The following is a 20312-nucleotide window of genomic DNA, read 5'->3' as shown; positions in this document are numbered from 1 at the left end:
TTGCATGCGCTCTGTGTAATCACTCCGGGAACTCGGGAAGGCTGACAAATGCACAGAATAGTAAGAGGGAGAACACCAACAACAACAGAGTTAGCCAGAGTAGAGGAAAAACATGATAAGGGGGCGGAAAAGCCTGGAAGCCCGGGATGAATGTCATAGACCAAAGTACAACAACAAGGTGTTGGGCATTGCTAACGGCAGCTGCACAGTCAGCGCTGAGCTTCCCAGCAGCCCAGGCAAGGAAGGCTGTTCTCAACAGCAAAATGCTTGGTGCCCTGAGAAGGAGGAGGAGCAGATTACACCAAAAAGTCTTTCTCGATAAGCTTGCATGTTTATAGAGTTAAAAAGGAAAGCATCTCTCGAAGTGTGACCCCTTCTTGTAACCACACCACAGAAACCTGGCGTGCTTGTTCACAATGCAGATTCTTGAGCCTGCCCCAGACCTAGTGAGCCAGGCAGAGGGAGTTGATTCAGACTTGTGAATCTTTAAGGGATGTGTGGAATTTCCACAGGAGGCCATGAAGGGCTTTTGAGACCACAGGTAGCATATCGAGGGCAGGGAGAAACAGTGAGGTGGACGGCAGACCTGGGGAAGAAACATCATTTCTGGTGGGGTAGGAGGCAGCACAGGTGCGAGGCTGGACAAGAGCATTGAAGACTCAACACATAGCACGGGCCTCGCTGACCACCATAGATAACCTGTTCTGAGGCTCCCTCGGGAGTCAGGAGGAGGAGAGCTAGGATTGGAAATAGAGAAAGTGGGTCCAATGCTCCAGAGCATGGGGGTAGAGCTCTGGTCCATGCATGCTTTGGGAAGGCACCACAGCAAAGGCAGCCACGGTGGGGATGGGTAGAGAGAGGAAGCTGTGTTTCAGCCAAGCTCAGCCCATAGACCTGGGCTCAGGTTAAGCATAAGGGACATGGCACATCCTGTAGTCAAGGAAGGTCGATGGGCGTTGACTGTATTTTGGCCAGAAAATGGGCTTGGGGTCCATGGAAAGTCCAGGGTAGTTAGAAGAAGACCCGTTTCGTTTTGGGGAGTGGTAGGAATTCAGGTTGAGTCATGATAACACCCCCAGGATCTTAACATAAATACCGCCTTGCATTTCTAAGATGCGTGTTGTGTGGTGTTGTGCTGAGTGTTTTGCTTGGGAGAGCTCACCGAATCATCACTACAGTCCTGTGATGTGTCTTACAGATGAGGATACAGAGATGTAGAGAGAGTTAGTAGCTGGAGCGAAGTCATGCCGCTCGGAAGTGGTAGAGGTGGGGTTTGAACCCAGGCAGCCTGACCAGGACATCTGTGTTTACGAGCAGTGTGCAGGCCTGCGTGTGGAGTCGGTGCCGGGGGGGGGGAGGGGGTCCTGGGAGGGTGGGGTCAGTCCCCCAGGAATTCAGAAATAACAATAACTAGTATTTGTTGAGCATGGTCTTTGTTCATACACTGAGTTCAGTCCTCTTTGTGCATTTTCTTAGTCACAGGACAACAGTGCTGTCTAAGAATAAAGGTCATACTTACCCTCATCTTCCAGATGAGAAAACCAAGTTAGAGAGGTTCATTGGCCCAGGGTAGAGCCAAGAATGGCACCCAGGTAGACTGACTTCCATTGTTACCTACCTTCCCACCGGGCTGGGCTGTGGCTCAGGAGAGACACTGACAATGGAGGAGAAGATGCGAGAGTCACATTACGAGGAGCGTCAAAACCAGCCGGGGAGAGAGCACATAACCCAGCAACTCAGATGGCACCGTGCAAAAAGGCCAAAGAAGCAGATGAGCCCTTGACCGAATCTGGTCCATGGGCCTCACTCACCAGTTGGCCTTGGGAGAGCTGAATCGGGAGCTCGCTACTATACTGACCCTCAAGGTCCTCATTTGGGAATGAAGACGGTATTTCTGAATTCACGGTTTTGTCCACGTTGAATAAGATACAATGGACAGTGGAGCTCCCAGGAGCTCCTCTGCAAATACTAGCTTCTGTGACTATGTCCAGAGCTACACCACATGGCTTGCTGGTGCTAGACATTGACTTGAAAGGGAGGTGATGTCTTTAACCACGTAGGCAGAGCAATGGAAGGGCACACGCACAAGTGTTGGTGCATGTGTGCATGTGCAAATGTGTGCGTGTGTGTAACCTTCTCCATGTGCCCATGCATGAGTGTGTGTGTTTGGAGGGAGGGAAGGACAGCCAACAGCCAAGGGCGAATTCGGTGGTTAGCTTCATTCTGGAGCCTCCTGGAATTAAATTATTGAGACATCAGTAAAGTCGTAACCAGGCTCAATCTAGCCACAGCTCATCCTGGCCCGGGATTCCTCTCCTGGTTCCAGAGGATTTGCAGCAAGTTTAAAACTGGAGCTCACAGTGAATCGTTGCTAGCCAGCATGCTCAGGAGGTGGTTAGGCGGCCTTCCTTTGCCAATCTCACTTCCTAGGAACGGGTGGCAAGAGGCTCCGTTGCTTGGGTTGTGTGTACGAAGCAGGGTTTGCGATTATGCAAAACAAAGCTAGAAGCGGAAGTTATTCATAGCACTTGGATCCAGCAAAATGTTAACTTTTAAAAGCTTTTTTTTGAAGAAATTTTAAAACCCTGGGGACCTAAAGATAAATTCCATCCATATGTCTCTGCTGAGCTATGCTTAACCAGGAACGTGTTTCCAGAGATGCCTTTGGGTAAGAGACTTCCACCCCTGTGGGATGAGGACATTTGCAAAGAAACAAAACCCAAAAGGAGTGGGGGTGGAGAAGAGCTTTATTTATTCCTCAGGATACATGAATACTTTCTATGTGGCAGGCTCTGTTCCAGGAGCTGGGGATCCAGAATGAATTAAGACTACTCTCTCTTAATGGTAACTGATTAACAGGACACGAGGCAAGAAAATGGCCAGGGGGGTTTGGCCACAGGCCAGTTGGGGACTGTCCGTGAATGCGGGGAGCCTGATCCAAACCGGGTTTCTAGATGGCAGCCCTGTGCTGCCAGATCCAGGGATTTTTTTGTTTTTTGTTTTTTAATAGAAGCTGGAGACTTGTGATAGAAATGTGAAGTTGCCTGATTTTTGAATGTTTGCAATTTGTGAGTTGCAACTTGCAGCTTTGTGCAGACTGAACAAAATGTGTCTGTGGATACAATCTGGCTCACTGGCTTCCAGGTTAGAAACCTGAAGCAATTGTCATAGGCAGCATGGAATGCTGAGAGAGAAATTAGAAGCCAGCATTTTGCGGGTTTCAGGGACGAAGAGCTCCGGCCAGTCGGGCACGGGGAGGAGCCGGAGTTCTGGTCCAGGAGCACAGTACTTACCTGGGTTTCTCCACGGAGCAGGAGGAGCAGGGGATCTGGTTTTTGGCAAGCAGTCTTCCTGGAGGTGGGGGGTGGGTGTTCAGTATGGGAAAAGAAGAATGAGGGGTGCCAGCTTTTAGGTGTCTGTGGGAAGCTGGCAGGTAGAACCAATAGATCCCTTTGCGGATTGATGAAAACAGGAAAGTTACAAAGGAAAGCAGCTGTGGAAATGCCAAACTGTTCCAAAGTGTAAACGGTTGAGTGTAACAGACCTCAAGACAAAAACAAAAGCTCTGCTTTCTCAGGAAGCTGAGCCACCTTGGAGAGTGACTTCACTTTCCCGAACGTCAACAGCCTTCTCTGGACACCTGGACAGTGGTGCCCAGCAGGCGGGCGTGCCTAAGGGCAGAGACACTGTCACCTGCACCAGAGTCCCATCACTAGCCAAATGGGGTTTCCTGTGGGCAGGTTCACAGCTACGCCCTCTTCCCAGAGCAGATATCACGGAACACTTCCCTCCTGCCTGAAAGGATGCCAGATCAGATCTGTTGGGGAAATAAAGTTCTCTAAAGTCCTGTGATAGAGCAAACTTATAGCAAACTTATTTAACTTTTTTTTTTTTTTTTTTTTTTTTTTTGCACATTGACTTACCCCCTACCTTTGACTACGTAAATCTCTTCCTTCCGTTTTCCTGGGAATACACACAGATCTCCCCTTCATCTGGGATTCCACAGAATGTGCATGGGAATTCCGCTTTACAAATGGAGTGAAATTAACCTTATGGAGAGAGGCTTGTCTTAAACTGTGAGAAACCGACCAGCCACATTTTTGATCTGGACCAGATCTGACCCTTAACTCCTCTGCACTTTCTCTTGCAGGTGGAGGAGGCGCTAAGTGAGGTCGATTTTCAGCTCAAGGTGGATCTGCACTTTACGGACAGTGAGCAGCAGTGAGTGTCCCTGACGTCCTGAACCGTGGGCCTGTGGTTTCCTCCCTCCGGCCCTTCCCTGCCCCTGGGGCACCTCCTGGACCTGAACCTTAGAACATGGCTCAGAAACCTGGTTCCTGAGCAGCTAGAGTGGCCTCCACTGCCACAGCCCACTGAGCCACGGGGCTGGGGTGTCCGCGTGGTCCCTGCCGACGGCATGCATTTTAAGCCGGTCGCTCGTGTGCTGCATGCACAGAAAACAGCCGGCCCGCTTGCCTTCATTATCTGGCGCCATCTCGTCGCTGACACCTCCATTCGTTTTCAGTGCAATATTATTTTCATTAGGTCTTTAAATGAATGACCATACTCTGAAGCAGCAAGTCTCAAGGCTCCTTCTGAATCCAAGGAGATTCGGCCGGGATTCTGCGTCTTTGTACTAAATGTCCGCTATTATATTTCAACTCTCTGAAAATTGAAAATCCATTTATGGGTAACCTGCTGAGTAAACAAGCAGGAGACAGCGGCTTTTCTTCCGGGAACTGCTTCCTTCTCGGCCTGTGCTGGGGCCTCCTCTCCTGCTCGGGCGAGCTGTCAGCTGTAGGTTCTGTGAGGTCAGAAGGGGATGGTCCCTGTTTCTGGGATCATAAGTCCAGTCAAGGATATTAGCAAAACTGCAACCTCTCATCCGGTTTCTGACCTCTTCTTTGCCCTCGTCCCCGCCTGTACCCCACCACTCCCAGCCCCAGGCTAGCTCAGGTCAGGAAGCTCCTGGTGCAGAGGAGGGACAGCGGGCGGCTTCGTACTTGTTTCTGCCTCCTTCCCAGCTGGGGTGTGTGGACCTTGCAGGGTCAAGTGCAGTTAAGGAGGAAGGAGATGGCGGGGGATGAGGGGGTGGGCAGGGGTCATGCAAGGCAGATTTAGTTGCTCTTGGGGTATCCCTATACATTCCTTGGGGATCACCTTGGTAATTAGTCAAACTTCCTCACTCCCCCACCTCCAACCCTGCAGGTCTTTGATAAGCCATGCTTCCTGTGCCTGGTGCATCTACTCCTTGCCGCGAGGAGCTCTTCTGGCATATTCTTCTCCAAAGAACCCACATTTGGGCCTTGGGAAATGAACAAAGGCATTTGAATCCCTCCCTGGTGGGGCCTCCCTCCCCCTGCAATCCTGCCCACTCCTCCTGTGGCCGATACACCCACCCTCAGCCTCTCTCGTAAGGACTTCTGCAGGATGTGGCAGGCACGAGGACCTACGTTCTCCCAATTCTAAGGGACCCAGGGCAAGCTCACTTGAAGATCCCTCTCATGAGGCTTACAGTTATGGGCGAGACACTCCTTTCCCTCTGTTCTGTTAGCAGACTCTCGGGGAATTATTCTGACCACTCTCCACAAATTAATCTCCCCTTCTGGCGTCTACAACCACTTCAGCCGATGCTTCGTGCTCTGCTGTGGGTAATGGAGAACCGAGTGGCCAGTGGTCTGATGCAGGTGGAAAAGTCCCCCAATCCCCCGATCCCCCGATCCCTTCATCCCTTCAAATTTCAGACTCCCTCCCAAAGCCTTCTTCTCTTTCTCAGGGACGGCCTCATCCCTGAGATGCATCTGGTTGTCATGGAAGTTTCCATAACGTGAGGAGTTGAAGCAGATGGGATTCTTTGAGATGTCGGTGATCCAATGTTTCCACACCTTAAGAATGGACATCTGCTGATGTGTAGATGGTCACATCCAGTGTCCTGGGCATCAGGAGTATCTGTCCATGGTCCTGCCATGGGGTCTGGGCTCAATAGCACAGATGCTCCTTCTTGTCTGGACCCAGCCCTTCTGGCCGTGCGTTTCCCTCATACCTGCTGCTTACTCCTCCGTGGGCTGGTGGATGCTTGGGAGATCTTATTCTCCTCACAGCATCCCCATGGTTTATTATTCTACAGCCGTACTGAACTCAGAGCCCCTGTAGGAGGCTGGCTTTCTTCCTAACCTAGAGACTCAGAAGTGAAGCCCTTGGCTCTGGTCTCCTCTGTCCCTTCAGACATCTGTGATTTCTGTCTTTCATGCACCTTATTCGTGCACCGGTATTCTCTTCCCGTGCCTGCTTCCTTCAGAAACACCCATCTGTCACTCCGTGGTAGACATCTCTAAGTCGTCAGAGAATCCTACCCCTCAGCCTAGAAGTCCTGCATCCCACCAGGCAGCCTGAATGATAGCCATGGTAGACCCAGGAATTGAGACCATCTTGCCATCAAAAGAGTGGTTAACGGAAAGGGACACAAAGCGCATGAAATTCAACATCTCACACTCTGTGCTCATCAACCACGAGATGCTGGTCAAGTCTCAGAACGTTCCTACATCTCAGCAGCCTCATTTATGAAATGGACATTATTATACAATTAGTTCCTCATGAGTCTGTTATGAAGATTAACAGAGACAACATCTCAAGTGTGTGGCCAGCCTAATCAATGTCTTCTTCCTCCTTGTGGCTTCCTAGATGCACACGGGTCCAGGGTTCCCTATGTCCCTTCCTCTCGGCAACACAGAGCACTTAATCACAATCATAACAAGGGGGCTTCATGGAGTATACGTTTAGCTAAGAGGAACAGGAAGCAAGAGGCTGGCGAAATTTCTAATGCCATATTTTTTCATTTTCATAAATTGGGTTTAAGGATGAGACAATGTCTGTAGCACATCCTGGGGACACATATTAACTTTGAAACATGACCCAGGCAGAGGCTTCTTTAGAACCATGTAGACCATAGTGGAGACCAGTTGGAGAAGCACCGTGTACAATGTCAGGGATTTCGAAGGTCTCATGACCCCCATCTCCTCCAGTGGTTCACTGTGGGCAGGGCGATTCTGTCCCCAGGGACATTTGGGCAACATCTGGAGACATTTTTGGTTGTTACGCACAGGGTGCTGCTACTTGAACGTGATGGATAGAGTCCCTGGATGCCAGTGAAGATCCTACAGGGCGCAGGACAGCACCCCCCCACACCCCGACAGACGGTTATCCCATCCCCAAAGTCAAGATCAGCCTCTCTCGTCTTCCCTCGGGCTCGCACCTGCTACACTGTGAAGGTTCACGAGCATACGCCTGCGAAGGGACAGGGAACTCACTCCTGCCCATTAGATCCCATTCTGTCCCTGGGCAATTCTGCCTATGAGGAGATTCTTCTTTATTTAAGCAACAAGTCCTTTTTGTGTGCCTTCCCTCCGTTCCCCTGGATTTTAGTCCGTGCAACTACTTAGAAAAATTCTCAGTCAGCTTGACCCTTTAAGATCAGGTAAACAAGACTTTTTGATAAAGTCATCTCTTCATCTCCCATTAAATATCAGGGCTCTTTCTCTATGTTCTGGGCTTTTTATTTTATTTTTTTAAGTTCCTTTATATAAATGCAGACACTCTCCGCTCCGTGCTCTCCAGTTTACCTCCCTCCTTTCTACACTGAAACCACTATGGACTGATTTTTATCTCCATTGATTGGTTCTAGCCACATTTTAGAGCACAAAACAGCTATCACCTCCTTTATTCTGAGGTCTTTACTCGGATTAATGTGACTTAAATTCTTTTTTCACGTGTTTGACACCTTCACTACCCTGACATGTACTTCCCCTCTATTGTTCTAGCCTAAGAATATCTCTGGGATTCCCACAAGCCTGTGTATGAATGGATTCCAATACAGTCCGGTAGTACAGAACGGACTGCGTGGTCAGATGAATGTGGGTCTGGCATTCTGGTTCTGCCTTAGGACCTGGCAGCAGGCGGTTCACTCATGTTGGCTTTACTTCCTTGTCTGTAGACGGAATGATCCTCACAGGATCATCATGTGGGTTAAGGGAAAAGCACTGGATTCCGTTCATGGTAAACCCTCAGTACATTGTTCTCAGAATCAAAGGGACTATAAATGTTAATGACTTTCGGAGGCTCAGGAGGATCCTCCTGGCCCCTTCCAAACCATGCTTCTCCTGAGGAAGAGAGGAGGCCCTGTTTGTGGTCTGTTCCTGGAGTCACACGGGGCTGCTGTGATTTGGGTGTTTGGCTTTCCTTTGCACACAAGGCATAAGCAGCAAAGATTCCAGGAAGCAGCGTTGGGGCAGGTCCTGGAAGTTTGCTGCCCTTGCCCTCTCTGTGTCTCATTTCCCCATCATGGGGGAAGGAGAAGTTTGTCCCTGACTATTCCCTGAGCTTCTGCTCTACTCATGTCCATCCAGGCTTCCCAAGTGCTCTGGCTCAGAGAAACTTGGAGAACCTGAGGGATTAGTTTCCAGAGCTTGAGATTAGCACTGGAGGAATTTTATTTAGAGAAGAAGCAACCCTATTTTTGTCACCAGAGGCTCTGTTGGACCTTGCCTACCAGCCAGTTCGTCTCTTGGGAATCAGACAGGCACCAAGGACAAAATGCTAGAACAAAGGTTGAGGAATCCATGATAAAAGTGGTCAGACTATTTAATCGGTATGCTTAGGGACTCATACACTCCTTTGGCCAGACAGTTATTCTCTTCAGTAAGCAAACACTGGGCCAGCTTCTGTAGTGTGCAGGATAAGATGCTAGGTGTTGGGGATAGAAAGGCTGATTAGTCACATTTCCGGGCCTTAGGAGCTAGAGATCTAGTAGAGAGCACAAACTTAGAAAGGAAGTGCTTTCCTGCATGTGGGGGGAGGGGGAGGAGCAGCGGGGGAGGGGGAGGAGCAGCGGGGGGAGGGGAGGAGCAGCGGGGGAGGGGGAGGAGCAGCAGCGGGGGGGGGGGGGGGGGGGGGAGCAGCGGGGGAGGGGGAGGAGCAGCGGGGGAGGGGGAGGAGCAGCGGGGGGAGGGGGAGGAGCAGTGGGGGAGGGGGAGGAGCAGCGGGGGAGGGGGAGGAGCAGCAGCGGGGGGGGAGGGGGGGGGAGGAGCAGCGGGGGAGGGGGAGCAGCAGCGGGGGAGGGGGAGGAGCAGGGGGGGAGGAATAGTCGGGGAGGGAGACCATGGACGGCTTCTCTGTTGAGATGAGCCCTGGGAAGGGTCTGAGTGTGTCTCCATCACTGGCCTGGCAGGGGGCTTGGTGTCCACGCCTTGGAGCCCCTGGGCTGCCGAGAGAGAGAAATCGCTGTGTGATGCCTCCTGACTTCTTTTTCTTCTTGGACACGGGGTTTCTTCATCTGCCAATCACAGGAGAAATGATTTCTACTAGACAGGGTGATTGTAGGGATTGACTAAGATGATGTGCGCGTGGTGGTGGGCCCGGGGAGAGGCTGTCATGCAGACCTGTGTGAGTGACAGCAGGGCCGGCCCGCCGTCACTCAGGGGCACGCACTCGCTTGCCTTCCAGGCTGAGGGACGTGGCGGGGGCCCCCCTGATCAGCAGCCGCACACTCGGCCTACACTTCCACGCCTGGAGGGGTCTGCACCACCAGGTCCCCGTCATGTTCGACTACTTCCACCTGTCAGTCATCTCGGTGACCATCCACGCCGCCCTCGTGGCCCTGCAGCAGCCCTTGATCAGGTAGGAAGCGATGACCATGATCCCGGAGGTGCAGGGGCACCCCTCTGCCTTTCTTGTTACACTCCATCCCCGGGGCAGCTGGGGGGCTCTGGCCTGGCTGGGGTTCGCCGGGCCGACCACAGGAGCTTCTCCCAAGCTGACTGTCAAGGCTCTGGGCCTCCCTCAGGAGTTGGGGTGAGGTGAGCGGGGTAGGGGAAGGCATTGGGACTCAGGGGTGCACGGGCAGGGAGCCAGGGGCTGAAAACCTGCCAGCAGTGGATCATACCTGGACCCCGTGCCGGGCTTTGCTTATTCTAATGATGCCTTGGCTGAGAAGTCTCCGCATGTCCCTGAGACACACTGTCTTCATCACTAAGCCAGGAGCCCTCATACGGCTCAAGCGCAGAAGAGGATGCGGCCTAGCCCGGGGCAGGGGCTCTGTCTGCTGGCCCCTCCCGGGCTTGCTGTTTGTTCCAAAGCAGGACCCTGAGGTTTCAGAAATGCCACAGTTGGAAGAATAGAGCTGGTACCTTGTTGTGTGCCTGGCATGGCCAGACATACGCCAGGTTCCTTCGAAACCTTGCCCCTGCTCACGGGCATGAGTTGCTCGGGTGTTCAAAGGGATATTCACAGAGAGAATCTTATAGACTGGAGTCCTGGGAAAGAGCTAACCTTCCAGGGTCCCTTCTCAGGACAGCTTCTCTGCACTGGGAGTTAAAATGCCTGTGGGGAACACTGCAGTCCCCAGTGATTATTGTTGGGTGAGGCCCAGGTTGGGGTCAGTGAATAGGGAAGGAGGAACCCGGATCCTGGCCAGGTGCCATGGCCAGGAGATGCTGCCCCTGGAGACCTTCACTCAGTCCCTGGGCTTCTTGGCCAAGCTCCATCCTGGGTTGTGTTTGCTGATGGGTTTAATTCAGACACTGACCTTGAATGGTAGACGGGGTGCCTATGTATCAAGTCAACAATAATTCCCAAGTCAAGAAATGTTGGCCGGAGATAGAAAAGCTCAGTGGACTAAAAAGCTTAGTTTCTGAGAGCAAAGGGAGCCCTGCACAGGGTGGGCCTTGAGCAGCATTGGGTTTTGAACTGGGGAGAGTCTTTGGGGGGTGGTTTTTAGCTTAGGGCCCATGAATGGAGCCAAGGACACTGGAGGTGGAGAGAGCTGACGTCGTGGGCTGTGTGTGTGGAGTGCCTGGCCCCTTGGCCCTGCTGGCAAGCGTGAACAAGTGTGACCTTCTCCTGCCCATCACGGATTGAGCTCCTTCATGGAAACTAGCCCTCCGGAAGGGAGCCCATGGGAATACCTATCGTTCCTTCTCAGCACCTATACTGGAGGCCTGCTGTGCCCCAGGAGTGGTGTTAAGACCCACCCAGTAGACCAAGGAGTCCTTGCTAAAGACGCTTCCCTCCGAGAATGCAGAATCAAATGGAGGGGCCCCTCGGCTTGGATGGCGTTATCCTACGGCAGACGCTGAGCAGAGTTGGACAGAAAACATGGCGGAAGCAAAGGAAAGCAGACCCAACTTTGGGAAATCACAGGAGGCAAAGTCCAGAAAGCAGCAGATGAGACGGTATGAAGGCCCTGCAAGGCTGCCCACCGCCAGCTATGCGCTCTCTCTGCGGCTCGGCGGAGAGTGGCCTTGGTGCAGACACGAGGTCACAGTCCGTCTGCTGTCAAGGATGCAGGGTGGATGGCCGGCGGTGCGGTGTGAGTCGCCAGCCCTGAAGGTCCACCCCTGAAGGTGAGCCGAGAGCCCGGCTGGGAAAGCAGAGCACCCTGCAGGCTGTTCTGAGTCCCAGAGACTGAGCTCCTGATGTCTGGGACCTCCAGTTACTTTCTGGGGGTCCCCAGAGAGGTATCTAACCTCTAAGAGTTTCCACATCAAAATAGGAACGGGAGAATCGGAGGGAGGAAGGAAGGAGCGAACTTAAGAAATGAGTAGGGTTCTGAACCCAACAGAAACGAAGCGGGTACCACGAGACGAAGCTCACATCATGTGCCGCACGTGGTGAACGCGGGCTCGGTCACGGTGGGCGCCCTAAGCTTTAGTCGTTTCTGGAAAGGCCGGGCCAAGAAGCTCTGGGATGAACAGTTTGCATCCGGGACCCTGAAAGTCCTGGAGCCTGGCGAGGCAGAGACATCTTAAGTACCTCAATCCAGTTCACTGTGTAACCCATGTTGGGAGCACGGTGTATGACGGCGTTCAAAGTCGGCTCTGCGGCAGGAGGGTCCCAGGTTCTGTCCTGAGCCTCCTGCTGATAAAGCCTGTCAACTCCAGCAAGTGACTTCCGTTCCCCGAGCTTCTGCCTCAGTGCATGCCAGGAGGGTCTCAGGAGGATTAAATGAGATCGTACACAGAGAACCCTGGGCCATGCCTTTAGCGGATTCTTATCCTGGCAGTGTCTACCATGTTGCAGGCCCTGATCTCGGCCCCCTGGCCAACACCTCATAAGCACATACTGAGCCGAGCAAACTGTAAGCGTGGGGAAGAAGTAGTTCTGCTCTGGGGAAACCAGGACCAGCTTTAGAGAAGAACCAGCCTTTGAGCTGGACCCAGGGGATCAGAGATTGTGACATCGAGAAATAAACTGGGGAGGGTAAAGGTGACATTTAGCGGTGTAGCTAATGACATGGTACAGAACTGAGAATCTGTTTACTGTCTAAGAGAGAGGCAGGGAAGGTTTTGAGCAAGAGCCTCCCTTGATAGAGCCTGTTTCGTGAAGATCCCTCCAGTGGCCAGAGTGGGCTAGGCTGGGAGTGACATCAGGGTAGAGGCAGGAGGACACGCTAGGGTCCCGCTAGGAGATTGAGTGCTCACAGTGAAAAGCAGGGGTCCCTCCTCTTGCTGCTGGGAGCACTGATGCTATCTAACAAGGACCTGGGATCTGGAAACTCCTTGTAGAAAATGTAACCTTCTGACAGAACGAGCTCCTTGCAAATCAGACGCGGCCGAGAGGAGCACACAGAGCCACCCCGCGCCAGAGCCTGGCTCCTCCCGGGATGGGGGTAAAAATAGAACTGTCTTCTGTTCTCTGGATTTTATAGGAAGGATTTCTATTAGTTCACTCACAGTGGCTGGGAACAGAGGGAACCCTTTAAAACGAAGGGAAATACCTGTCAAATAGGGAGAACTCGAGTTTATTTTTTCCAGAAAAGTGAGTTTCACAGCATCAGTGAAATCTAGTCAGGAAGAAGCAGGTGTGCGATTAAAATTTAACCTCAAAAGACCTTCTGCCTTTGCTGAAACACCCCGAAGAGAACCTGATTTTTGCACCTTACATGAGGAGAGCTGGATCTCATGGGAGGGATTCGATCCGTTGGAAAAGCTGATCAAGCCCACCGTTAAGTGAAATAACCAGTCCTTCCCGTTATGAATTGGCCGTCTGTCCCCAAAGGTGTCGTGAGCGTCACAGCTCACGCACACATTCTCTGTTTTTTGGCAATGTTCCCTTTATCCGTTTGTAGTCTGTGCATTTGCTTTAAATGGCAGTTCCAAACAAATCAGGGTAATGATTACGTTACATGCATTAATATTTGTGGTGTTTCCACAAAAGCCATGTAGACAGTCACCATGGTGTGAGAGTTTATTGCATTTGTGGTATTATGGACAGCAGCTGGAGCATTTATGGAATCGTGACTTTTTGCCTGATGCTGTCCTTGAAGCCACTTTGGGCTACGCTCAGGGACCCTTAGAGCCCCTGGGGAAAGTGCTGGGACCCACCTTTCCCACCTTCAGAAGCACCCAGAGGCTAAAAACGTACCCATGTCATGTAGCTTCTGGGAGCTCTGCTGGGCTTGGAGCCTGGGAGCACCAGCCTCACTGGCGGCCTCTAACCTCCGGGCCCTTCTCCGTGCGGATCACCTCCAGCTCGTCCTCCTCCGCCCAGCTGGCTTTATGAGTGCTCTCTGTGCTCACTGCGCCGAGCCCGCCTTCATCCTGTCCCCTCCGCGTCCCTCCTAGACCGAAACATCTCTGCAGAGAGGGCCACGGCTGCGTCCTCCGGCCCCCCTGCCGCCTAACGTTCTGCCCGCTGCGGGGCGTGCGCCTGGTACATATTTGCATAAATGAATTAAGCGGAAATATAATGGGAGCTTTCGTTCCCTGTCAGGATGTTAAGCAGGAAGGTTGGACTAAATCCTTCCAGGATTATTTCTTGAGCACCTGCGCCGGAGGGGGGTGTCGTCGCCCCTTCCTCTACGGGAGGACAGACGGAGGCTCAGGGAGGGGCAGGGCTGGAGGAGCTCACCCCGGACTGTGCCCCGACGTAGAAGCAGGACCCAGACTGGAGCAGATGGAACCCCCGTCCTTCTGGCCTGGAGCCCACCCGCCTGCCCCTCCAGTCCCGTGGCCTGGGAGCTCTCAGCAGGCACGTGGTTGGCCATCAGGCGTATCCCTTCGTCCACAGAGCAGGACGTGTGCCGTTTTACCTCCCAGGATCTCACGGCAATTGTGCTGCCTTGTCGGGGCGGCATCCTGGGGGCGGGGGGGCCACCTACTTCTAAATGGCTAATGTCACAACGCCCCACTAATGGCCCCAGGGGGCTGAGCTCATAGCCTCACGCCTTTCTTCACACTGTCTTTCTCCTCTTCCACCCCCTGCCTTTCAGTTTTACCCGTCCGGGAAGAGGCTCCTGGCTTGGTAAAGGCGGGCCAGACACGGGACCAGAGCAGTCCAGCCTCTCTCTGGAAAACCTGGTCTTCGGAGCGGGATACTGCAAGCCGACTTCTTCGGAGGTAAGGTCCACACGGGATGTGGCCTCAAGGCCACCCTCAGTTCTGTAGGTGTGGTGTGTGTCCCTTCCGCTCTCCTGTCCATCCATTCCTGCCTTTTGTAAAACATATCGCCAATGCCAGGCTCTGGGGCAGACACCGGCCCCAGGGTCCCCACACACATCTCTTCTGGGTGGTCCCCCGTGAGGCCGTGTTGTGAGGGCTTTCCCTTGGACCGTGTGGGAACCTGGAAAGTCCCTTGGCCTTGAACTGCTTTCAGACCCCGGTTCCGTCCCTGTCTTGCTCACTTTTCTGGGCCTCCGTTTGCCTCCCGCCGGGTGAGGTCATGGAAACGTAATTATCTTCTGGGGCGGCGTGTGTAGCTGTTGCTATCATGAAGGTAAAATTCCTAGCCCGGAGCTTATACTCAGTAGGGGCTCAGCAAATATGCACACCCCGACCTTCCCATCAACCACCCATCCTTACGCTCTGTGAGGTGCATGTCTTTGGCCACACGCAGCATCGCTGCCTGTATCTCTCCTGAGCCGACACAGGATTATTTTTATCAGGGACCTGTTCAGAAAGGACCAGTCCGTGTGAGTCTGGCTTCCCTGGAGAGACGGAACCAGCAAGAGATAGAGAGGTGGAAAAATGGATTATAGTATTTCCAATGACATTGACATATTTATGTATATACGACGTGAGAATATAAAGAGATCTGTTGAGAAGTATTGGCTCACATGATGTTGGAGACCTGTCCCCTGCCGGCTGGGGACCCGGCAGAGCTGAGCCGGTGGTGGGCTGAGGTCCAGTGTGCAGCCTGAGGTCCAGTGTGCAGCCTGAGGTCCAGTGTACAGCCTGAGGTCCAGTGTGCAGACAGGAGAACACTGGTGTCCCAGCCGGAAGGCAGGCAGACAGAGGACATTCTCCCACTCCGATTCCTCGCGGGTCGGGTGACGCGCATCCACGTCAGGAGGGCCACTCCGTACTCAGCCTGCCCACCCCCTGCTGCCAAAGGGGGTCCACGCTGTCCTGTGCAGCCCTGCCCCCTGCTCCTGGTGCCCGGTCTAGCGGGGCCTGGACTTGGCTGGCTCTCCTGTGAGGTCAGCTCTCCCAGCCTGAGCCCCAGCCAGGAGGCCTGGCTGCAGAAGCGTGTCCTGGCCTGGCCGGCAGTCATGCGTCCATCTGGGCCAAGCCTCTGTGTCACAGGAGAAGCTGAGGAGTGGGCTGCCAACCCTCCTGCGTGACAGGGGACCCAGACCAGGACAGGGTTCTGTGCCCAGAAGGAGCAGACCTTAAAGCCAAATAGAACTTTCCTTCTTTCTTTCCTTCCTTCCTTTCTTTTTTCTTTCTTTTTTTTTTTTTTTTTGGAAGATTATCTCCATTTATTTTATGTTTCTTATAATTTTTTTGTATTATGTTATCTTAGCCAGCATACAGAACATCATTAGCTTTTGATGCAGTGTTCCGTGATTCATTGTTTGCATAAAACACCCAGGGCTCCATGCGATAGAACTTTCTGGAAGATGGTCTCCAGTGACCTGTAGATGTAGGACCTCAGGCAGCTGCTCAGACTCTAGGAACCACATCCTCATCTTTGACGGTGGACCCAGCAAATAGTAAGAAGGTAGCGGAAGGCGGGGGCCAGGCAGCCTGGGGTTGGGGAGTGGCGTGTCTGCATTATATCCTGCACACCATGACTTCAAGGGCTCCCGCATGGGATTGGGAAGGAGTGGAAGTCAGGGACTTCCTGCTCCCTCTCTGCGTCCCCACGGCCACACACGGATGCCTTGTCATGAGTGGACGCTTCGTGCTTCCCTGGACCAACCCTGACCCCGTGCTGAGAGCCAGGCCCGGCTCCAGACTCCCCTTGGGTGGACCGAAACCTTGGCTTTGACCACCTCACACCTCCACTGCCCCCTCAGCTGGGTCCTCTCTCTTCCTCAGTCCCCGCAAGTGTGTCCCCAGAGCGTCCCCGGCAGATCTACCTGAATATCTCCAGCTCGGACCATTGTCTGACATTTTCTATAATGTGGCATAGGACATGAGGGAATATCAGAGTTTCCACATCAATTCAAAGCATTTCTAACACATATTCCAAGACATGGCCTTTGCTAGGTCCACAGGAGGTTATGAGGGCAATTATGATACAGTGTCCCATAAGGAACTCTAACGCACATCCTCTGATGCCTCGTTCAGGTGCCACCATCTGAGGAGCTCTCTCGGATTTCCTAGTCTTTGTTTTCTCTCCTAGATGTTTCTTTCACGCTCAACTCTAGGCATCTCTGTCCCTCCTCCCCGCGGGTCCGAGTGGCTGGGGATAGAAGCCAGCTTACTCAGCGTCACATGTCCAGGTCCAGCACCTTGCGGAGCTGCCTTGGAGACTGTGCAGAGCCCTAGAGCTGGGGCAGGCTGGGGCAGGCTGGGGCAAGGTGCACTGACTATGGCATCCAAGAGACTGAGTGTGACCCAGCTGGATCCCTGCCCTGGAGACGGTGTGACTCGGGAGAGAGAAGATTAAGGTGTCGGACACCTGCTGTGCTCCTCGGAGCCCTGGGACCAGGCAGGCTTTCACTCACCCTTGGAAATGCAAGTTCTCAACCTGAGAATGGGATAATACCTGCCTTTAGAGAGGATCTCAGGAGGTAATATGTCTAAAGGCAGTACAAAAATAAACCCCTAGCAGGCGCCTGATACAGTATAGTTTTTCCCCCTTCTATTTCTTTTCTTGGCTATTTTTGGGGATGTGTGTCAAAGAAGACAGCCCTGTCTTTTACAAGAGTCAGATAAAATAGCTTATTTGTGGGTGCTCAGCAGTGAACTTGCTCATGCAGCTTTGAGCTCAATGGGTTATTTTCGGGACCTGATTCTCTTCCTGTGTATTTTCCATTTGGGTCCCATCCAATTATGTGGGCTCAGTGCTGTGCACCCACCCCGTGCCTTCCCACCAGGCAAGGGCTGCCAGGCAGAGAACAAAATCCACTCCCCCGTCCTCCCCTAGGAGCCGTACATCCAAATCCCCAAGAAGCCCAGTGCATTAGCAAATAGCCTGGGGGTCCACGCACACCGCGGCATCAGCTGGAAGAGTTAGACACCAGGTGTTCCCTTCCGAATAAGCCTTTCTGGGCAAAGACGTTTGCAGAAACCAGAGTTGCAGAGCGAAAGGAGCTGACCGCATGAAAAACCGCGGGAGGCCAGGGTCCCCTTCCCGCCGGCTGGGATCCGGCCCCCTCCTGCTGCAGCCACACTCTTTCCCGATGACCCCGGGAGCTGGGGCCTCGGCTTTGCAGCGGCAGCTCAGAGCCCCTCCCCATCGCAAGCCAGCGGCTTTGCCCCGCGGGAATTACTTTCCCTCTCTGATTTGCAGCTTATCTGTCAAAAAGGGACACTAATGCCCACCTTGCCGGGTTGCTGAGAAGATTAAATGAAATAAGCATATTAAAGCCTGGAGCGTAGAGCCAGGCACAAAGTGCTCAGTAAAACCCTCTGTTGGATTATTTTTCTTTCTGTTTACTCACATAATTAAATTGAACGTTACTTCAAGAGCCTCCACGCGGTCTGTGAGGAGGACACTGAAGGGAGGGCTTGAGGTGTGGTTTTGTTCTTGGCTTTCAGCACTAACCTGCTGTGTGACCTTGAGTCAGACACTCACCCTCTCTGGGTCTCAGTTTCCCCAGGTGTATAAAGAGGATTGGATGACATCGTGCTGTCCCCCCACACCTCCCAGTGCTTTCTCTGCTGTTTTCCCTGTGATACCCCGGTCACTGTATGGTGCCGCTGGGGCCATGATTGATTTCTTCGTCCAGAGTCTCCAGAGAAACAGAACCAGGAGGACGTGTGTATGTGTACACACACTCACACACACCGACACACACAGATTGATTCCTAGGGGTTATTTCCTGTGACTATGGAACAGGTCAGCAACCACAGAATCCGAGAACATCTGAAAGCAAGAGAACCAAACCCCTTGAGGTAGACTGTGGGCATGTCCCCTTCCAGCACGTGGGTTCTAGCCGGCACTTGGAGCCCCCCGGCCCTGCCTCACCCGTGGAAACTGCAGGAGCCGTGCCGCGCAGGTGAATGTGCCTGAGGCAAAGGTATTGGCCATCAGAGTGGAGCCCTTCCATCCTCAGCGTGACTTAGAATGTGCTTTCCAGACCCAGGGGCACATCATTGGGAGAATATTCTAGATTGTGGCTCTGGGGCCATCTCCCTTCTAAGATGGGTTGCAGAGAATTGTACAACCGCCTCATCCTGGAAGGCAGTAACACTTCCACGGCACAGGGGCACGGAGTGCGGAGCTTTACAAAAGCCTTCCCCGCTCGTGTGGCTCGTGTGGCGACGGCCTCCTGCCCAAGGCAGGTCCGTGTCAGGTGGGGCTGGGTGGGAGGCTGAGGCACAGCCGACACCCAGGCTGATGTCTCCCACGTCCTGGGCGTGCTCCTCTCTTCAGCCCTCTGCCTCCATTTTTATTTGGTTCTTTGTACTTCGCCCTTGCTGTAAGTTTACCCTTGCTCGCCATCGTAAACATCCTCGTATTCCTTCCACGAGGACCTGAAGTCCCGTAGAGAAGGGCCAGACAGTCATTATCTGGGAACACATCATTACTTTACCTCTGGCGTGTCTCTGTGAGCAGAGATGCTGCCTTTGGTCCGTTCACTCGTCAGATATCCGTCAAGTGCCTACGATGTCTCGGGGACAGGACGAGGAGTTGGTGACGCAGCACGTATGGGAATGGCGGCCTCAGCCCCCCACGCCTGGAGGGCCTCTTCATTTCTGTAGCCCTCGGTGCCCGGTCGAGTTTCTGGCAAACTGTGGTGCTCACTTGGTGTTGGAGGTGCGGATGAAGGAGATGGTGCAGCTTTAGGTTCTCGATCCTGTATGGGGGTGACCGCTGCCGACTTAGCCCTCAGACATAGCCGACCCAGGACCCAGCGATCACAACACTTTGGGGACCGGCAGAATGTTCTATTGTCTTGTAAAATCAAAATGGAGTGTGTGTGGACAGCGAGCTAGCTAGCCAGCTAGATGATAGGGAATTCTATCAATGCAGTCATGAAAATAGAATTTTAAATGTATTTTCTAACAGATGAAAAGCGCTTGGGGCCCACAAAAGGCGTAATTCGACTCTGGGAGCGATGACGATTAGTCCCCATTTTTACTTCCCGATGACAGACATGAGGAAGCAGAGCCCAGTACACGCGGACAACTCCCCCCGAGGGGGGCAGGTGCACACCTAGAACCCGGCTCCCTGTTTGACCCCGTCCTTTACGGCGGCTCCTTTCCCCAGCGGGACGCCTGCCCGGGGAGTGAGCTCTTCATGCTTCCGCACGGGGGGACAGTTGGGTGCAGAGGAACGATTGTTCAAAATCTGTGAGCGACATGTTCTAAGGTTAATTACCTGGGGAAGAATCAGAGGTCACCGGGAACACACAACGGTCATTTAAAGAAAAACCTGTTTTATGGTTTTTAAAAATGCGTTTAATGATGTCTGCTGTTTCAGGAATTAAGAGCTCAAGCACTATTGTACTTACTCTCTCCACCAGAATTAAATAGTTGAAAGCTTTCTCATTTAAACGGTTATCTGATTTACTAAAATCTTGCAAAACAAATAGCAAGTCGCTCTCCAGCGAACAGCGATGACAGGCTTGGGCTCTCCAGCCCGCTGCTTTCATGGGCGTGTGAATCCCGTGACATTCCGTGGGTCATTTCCACACAAAACTATAAAGCTCTGAAAATGGACTTTTCATGCAAAAGTTTACAGTATTGTTTATTTATGCACCATTCTGCTCACGGGCATGAAAAAGGCCTGTATTCCACATCGCCTGCCTTCGGAGGCCTTCCTCTGCTCCGGAGTTGCTAGGCACAGGGGGATGTCAGGTGGCCAGGATAGGGAGAAGCACCCCTTCCCAGACTGTCCTGTGTTTCCCTGTCCTCAGTGGGCAG

At 52.9% G+C, this 20312-nt stretch overlaps 1 protein-coding gene across 3 annotated transcripts in view; it reads left to right on the top strand.

Moving 5' to 3' along the window:
• FAM135B (family with sequence similarity 135 member B) overlaps positions 1–20312 on the top strand; it is a 272532-nt gene that overhangs the window by 185225 nt on the left and 66995 nt on the right. For all 3 annotated transcript variants that reach the window (XM_032316553.1, XM_032316555.1, XM_032316554.1), the window contains 3 exons: positions 4151–4221; positions 9499–9672; positions 14264–14390. In XM_032316553.1, the coding sequence (XP_032172444.1) occupies positions 4151–4221; positions 9499–9672; positions 14264–14390 (372 nt within the window). The remainder of the gene's footprint in view (positions 1–4150; positions 4222–9498; positions 9673–14263; positions 14391–20312) is intronic.

Source organism: Mustela erminea, chromosome 16 (genome assembly GCF_009829155.1).
Source record: "Mustela erminea isolate mMusErm1 chromosome 16, mMusErm1.Pri, whole genome shotgun sequence".
Lineage (NCBI taxonomy): Eukaryota > Metazoa > Chordata > Mammalia > Carnivora > Mustelidae > Mustela > Mustela erminea.
Note: the sequence above shows the minus strand (reverse complement) of the source record. Positions and strands in the feature narration are given on the sequence as shown.